This window comes from Temnothorax curvispinosus, unplaced genomic scaffold (assembly GCF_003070985.1).
Source record: "Temnothorax curvispinosus isolate PA1 unplaced genomic scaffold, ASM307098v1 QBEX01015771.1, whole genome shotgun sequence".
In the NCBI taxonomy this organism is placed as follows: domain Eukaryota; kingdom Metazoa; phylum Arthropoda; class Insecta; order Hymenoptera; family Formicidae; genus Temnothorax; species Temnothorax curvispinosus.
The window spans coordinates 1-5,649 of NW_020225551.1; the positions used below are offsets into that span (position 1 = coordinate 1).

General features: G+C 31.1%; 1 protein-coding gene across 1 annotated transcript; it reads right to left on the reverse strand.

The window, feature by feature from the left end:
* Window positions 1-572: 572 nt before the first annotated feature.
* Window positions 573-5,348, reverse strand: LOC112466048 (the record flags this gene model as incomplete). The annotated part of the gene is made up of 3 exons (XM_025033928.1): window positions 5,118-5,348; window positions 4,265-5,028; window positions 573-981 (listed from the first exon to the last, which is right to left on the reverse strand). Coding segments are annotated over exons 1-3 (1,315 nt in total), but the record flags the coding sequence as incomplete, so codon positions are not given.
* Window positions 5,349-5,649: the final 301 nt, after the last annotated feature.

The following is a 5,649-nucleotide window of genomic DNA, read 5'->3' on the forward strand; positions in this document are numbered from 1 at the left end:
GTCTAATTCTCCCTCCGAAATTGATAATTCACTGGTCTGAATGTTTGCTTGCGATTGTTCAAGGGACTCACAATGTGAAATAATTTCTGCTCTACATCTATGCACAGCACATTCTACACTTTCATTGTCCTCTATATTATTGTTTTTAACCTCAAATTGCATAATCCAATTTGGTTTCTCATAAATTCCTTCAAAAACAATTTTATTTGTTAGTTTATTGTGAACTTTAAACACTTTATCATCTAAATAAATACTGAACCCTGCATCAGCCAGCTTTCTTAAAGATAGTAAATTTTCGGATACTTCCTTCGTTGCAATTACATTTGTTAATTTAATTACTTTCTTTTCTTTCTCATTTGTTAACAACAAAAGATCTCCTTTACCATCTATTGAAATGTCTGCAAGCTCATTCTTATTCGCACATTTAATAACTCTATTATTACATTTTTCAAAGTTTGATAAAATTATATTCTTATTCACAATGTGATCTGTTGCACCCGAATCTACAATAAAATTGACTAATTCTTTTGAACTATCTCTATCTTCTATTACTTTAGCCATGCATAATTTACCTTCTTTTGGTTTTCCTTCAATTGCTGTTTGCGATGGTATAGTTTTCTTGGCTGGTTGTATTTTGGTTACTTTCCCTTTATTATCTACTCTTTTTGTTCCTCTTTGCGCAAATCTACCCTTTTTCTTTATATTTTTATTAACGGTTTTATTTGTATACCTTTTTCCTCTAAATCTGTTCGTCTGGGCTCCGGCATTAGGACAGCTATCACCCTTGTGTCCTCTAATCTCCTGGCAGTAATAACAGAACCAGGCCTCTGATCCCGCTAGTGGGCAGTCCTTCGCCATGTGACCCAATTTGTTGCATCGGTAGCACTTTACTTCTTTGTGCTCTTCTGCGGTAGCCCTCTGCACTCTAACCTCTGGTTTCTCTAGCTTCTCTCTAACTTCACTCTTAGTCTCTGCCTCTAACTGCATCATGAAAGATTTTATTTCATCTACATTCATTTCTTTAAGATTAGTTTGTCTTCTAATTAAATCTACATTCCTCAGTTCCGGCACATTAATTGACACAGCTTGATACAATGCAGATCTCATTTCTTGTTCTGTGAGAGGTACCGCATCTTCGCATGATTCATATTCTCTAATTATTGAATCAAAGCGTTCGCAAAAATCACTTACTTTTTCGTCTTTTCCCGAGTCGAAATTTTACTCCTTCTTTCGACCTCTTATTTTCACATCTCAGGATTCTGGAGGATTTTGATAGGTTCTAATTGTATTGTACTTAGCTCCTACTTTGTGCCTGAAAACGGCAGAAAACGGACTGTTTCCCATTTTGAGGTTTAAAAGAGGAGTTATCGGTAAAACCCTCCTAAACCTCCTAAAACCCTCTAGATCCTACACTGATAGAAAAATGTACTAAATTTTAATTAATGTTTTCTCCAATAGTCCTTATAAAGTATTTTTTTAATTCAGTTAATATTTTTCGAATGAAAAAATTATTCATCTAATTGAAACAAATTTTCTAAACCTAATAAAATATTTACTGAATTCAAAAGAATACTTTATTAGGACTATTGGAGAAAACATTTATTTTAGTACATTTTATTATCAATGTATTAATTTTTACTACTTTTTAAATCGTAATGAAACATGTTCCATATCACGTACATCATCGATAATTCATATAGTATAGGTTTTGGTAAATTTAGCAACGAGATACGGTTGTGACTTTGACTTATGTTGGCGTATCTCGTTGCTCTGTTAAACGCAATATTTATCTAGATTTATTATTTAGAATCTAAGATTTTTAATATTAAAAAAATATTACCGCAAAATATTTTATAACATTGTTAATTAATCAGATACATATAGACATACATGTATCACAATTAATAATGTTATAAAATTTATATAATAAATCTTTTTTTTATTAACCATATGAAACACAACTTAAATAAAAACTCCACTGCAAGTCACCGATAATATACATGACATAGAGCATGTTAATATGATAATGTGGTAAATAGCATATAGGGGGGAGAGTCAGAAAAAATCTAAGAGATCGCACACGTTTGTTTCTAAGGTACAAAGGAACATATATTTATTTGTTTACACTTTTTTATCTACTTGTTCATGTACTCTTGCATACTATCTAAATTAAACTCATATTATATCATAACGAAAAAAAAATAAATTTTTAACTATTTAAAACAATTAATATATGTATTGTATTTTAATAAAAATTAAAATTAAAATTTAATTTCAACAAAATTAAAATTAAAATTGAAAAATGTCTTGATACTGATTGTGAGTATCTTAAAATGAAATATCTTAATACTAATAAAACTTAAAATTAATACCTTAATACCAAATAACTAATCGCATATCACAAATGCCATTTAACAAATAATATTAATAATACGGAATTAAGGAGTCTGGATTACCGATTGAAATCAAAGTAAGAAAAGAAAAGAGAAGAAAAGAGAGGGGGGGCCTCTGCATTTGTCTACGAGATAAATTCTAGGGCCAAAATATAAACCAGAGTCACAAGAATAAGAGCAATTCCAAGATCTCAAGACGAGATTAACCTTGCAGAGCTCCTTGTACTACTACGAACAATGTCGATCTTCCAATATGGCGTCCTAAATGAGAATATCGGAAGGGCCCTGCTCGCTGGACCGGACTCCTCGCCTCAATTCTCCCTCTCGGACGCGAACTGCCGCAGCTCTCCTTTTCCTGGCGGTGAGCTCTCCTTGGGAAGTCGAATCTCGCTCGGTTGGTCTCCAGAATATGTGCCGCTTAGCTCAATCAAACGAAAGAAGGAAAACGTACTCGTCTCGTCCGAAGAAACGCAGCAAGAGCGGCCATGACACTGAACTGACTGAACGAGAGCGAGCCGAGCGAGGAAGGAGTGGGGGCGCTTTGAAAGTGGCGACTCACGCGTCGCGCCATCTACATCTGAATGAAACGATCGGGCGTTTGCAAAACGCGAAGGAATTCGAGCGCAATATCTGAAGTAAATATTAAATTAATATTAAATAAATGTTAAATAAATGTTTCTTTAAATCATTATTGCAAATAAATAATTAATGTAAAATAAATATTACATTACTGTCGAATAAATGTTAAATAAATGTTTTTTCAATTCATTATGGCAAATAAATAGTTAATGTTTAATGTAAAATAAATATTAAAATAATGTCGAATAAATGTTAAATAAATGTTTTTTTAACTTATTGCAAATAACTTACTAATGTAAAACAAATATTAAATAAACGTTAAATAAACGTTTAATAAATATTTTTTCTAAATTATTACTTCAAATAAATAATCAATGTGAAATAAATATTTAATAAACATTAAATAAATATTATTTTTACAATGAATTGTACAAATGTATAATTAATAAAAAATGAATATTAAAAACACATTTAAAAAACATTGTCTGCTGATTGGGCAAGAGCTTGAATAAATAAATACCAGTCCATATTCAATTATCGTAAATTTAGTAACATGTAAATATATGAAGATAAGTAATTATAAGAAGTAATAACAAAAAGAAAGATGTTTTGTAATAGTTTTGTATATATTTAAAATTTCCTACCTTTAGTTTCACATATACGCATGCGTACTCATACATACACACATTCTTTTAATTTTATTTTGAATTATTCTAATAAATAAAGAAAAAAGAGAGAAAAAAGGAAAAAATAATATAGAAAAATACAATTTTATTATATATAAATAATCATTTATACGTCATATATAAAATTATTTTTTTTAGTTATTAATAATATAACTATTATTATTAACCTAATAAAATTCCTTTTAATTTTGTTTTTACTATTTTTGATTAAATTAATAAATAGAGAGAACCGTTATTATAAACATTTATTATAAACGTTATTATAAACGTTTAATAAATCATATATAATATTTAATCAAAAATATAATAAACCTATAATAATAAAAATAAACTAAATGCAATAAATAAATTAAGAAAACGTTAGGAACATTAAAGTAGGAGCATGATTTCTTTTCAAACAGAATTGTCAGATTCTAAATAGGAGCCAGAGGTTGAAGAGGTTGAAGAGATTCAAAATAGGGTGATGTGACTGCTTAAAGTATCAAAGTAGGTGTTAGGTAGAACATTTTGGTCGAAAGTAGGTGCTAGATTGAACATTGAGGTCGAAAATAGGAGAAAAATTTCGACTCGGGTTCTCATTTTAATTTGATAGAGTTTAGTTCGTACCGATGTATGAGTAACGTTTACTTCACTCTTTTTATAATTTCTTAATTTCTTCAAAATTTCTTTTGGATCTTTCTCATGTAAAATCCTTTTATGATAATTTTCATCTAAATGATTGATTATTATATCTCTAACTAGACTTTTTCTCTTAGCAACTTTTAATTCGGAAAGATTTTCTGGATTATCAATGTTTGAATCTATTACATCTAATAACTCGTTATTCATTAATTCGGATTTTAAATAATCCATCCAAAGATCAAAGTTAGATTTTTGCGTTAGCTTATATTCTCTTCTAATATGCAACCTTTGACTGTTTAATTCTACTTCTAAAGCACTCTTAATTGTCTCTAAACTTCTATTTTTCTCGACTGAACAGACTGTTTCATCTAACTTTTTCTTTTTAGGCTCTACTTCTGATTCTTTAACCGTTTGTATACCGTTTTCTACTTTACTTTGCGTATTCTGTTTATTTACCTCTAAACGTCTAATTTTTAGTTTCTCTTTCTCTAAATTTACGCGGGCGACTTCTACCATGTTTTCCATCATGGAGGTTGCTTGGGTCATAACCTTATCCAACATCTTCATTACCGAGTCCATTTTCTCAACCATCTTTTCTTGTTTCTCGTAAAGCATCTTTGTCCCTATTGGTAGTACAGGACGATTTTCAGCCCATTCTCTATTTACATCTATGTTTTCTATTATTTTTGGTTTGCCACGTTTCGGGATTGCACCTTTTGCTTCAGTCTCCTTCTTGTTCTCTTTTTCTTCTAAACAAAATTTTTAAATTACTCTATCTCTGAATGCACAAGTATATTATCCTTCTTGATTGTTTTATTTAAAAAAAATACTCTCTTACCTTCATCTTTACTTATTGTTTTATCACTACCTCTCTCTCTCTCTACCACTGTGACCACGCTGCTGTCACTATCGTAGTCAACCAGTGAATCCTGGTTTTCTTCCTCATCCATCGGAAGATTTTTCGTCTTATCTTCTTCCATCTAAATCGGGATTCAAATATCAATTGAACATTAGCATTCCTCTTTTGACAAGATAAACCAACATTCATATTGACCGATAATAATTTACAATTTCTATCTAGATCTCTAGATCTCTTTCAGCGATAAAAATTTAATGCTTATGAGGCTATATATAGAACGCACTGCAATTCACAATAACCCCAAAGCGAGAAAACCACGCTCCTCTGCAGGGCTATCCGCACGCGCACACCACTGTCCGTTGCGATCTCCAGCACTGCTGAAAAGATCTATGGGAGCTCGGGTTGATCACGCACGCGCACGGGGCCCATACAAATTTACGCGGCCTCCCTGTACAGTAATCAAGCTACACCGCACAGCTAGTCATGCTCAATTACCGACCCGATACATGTC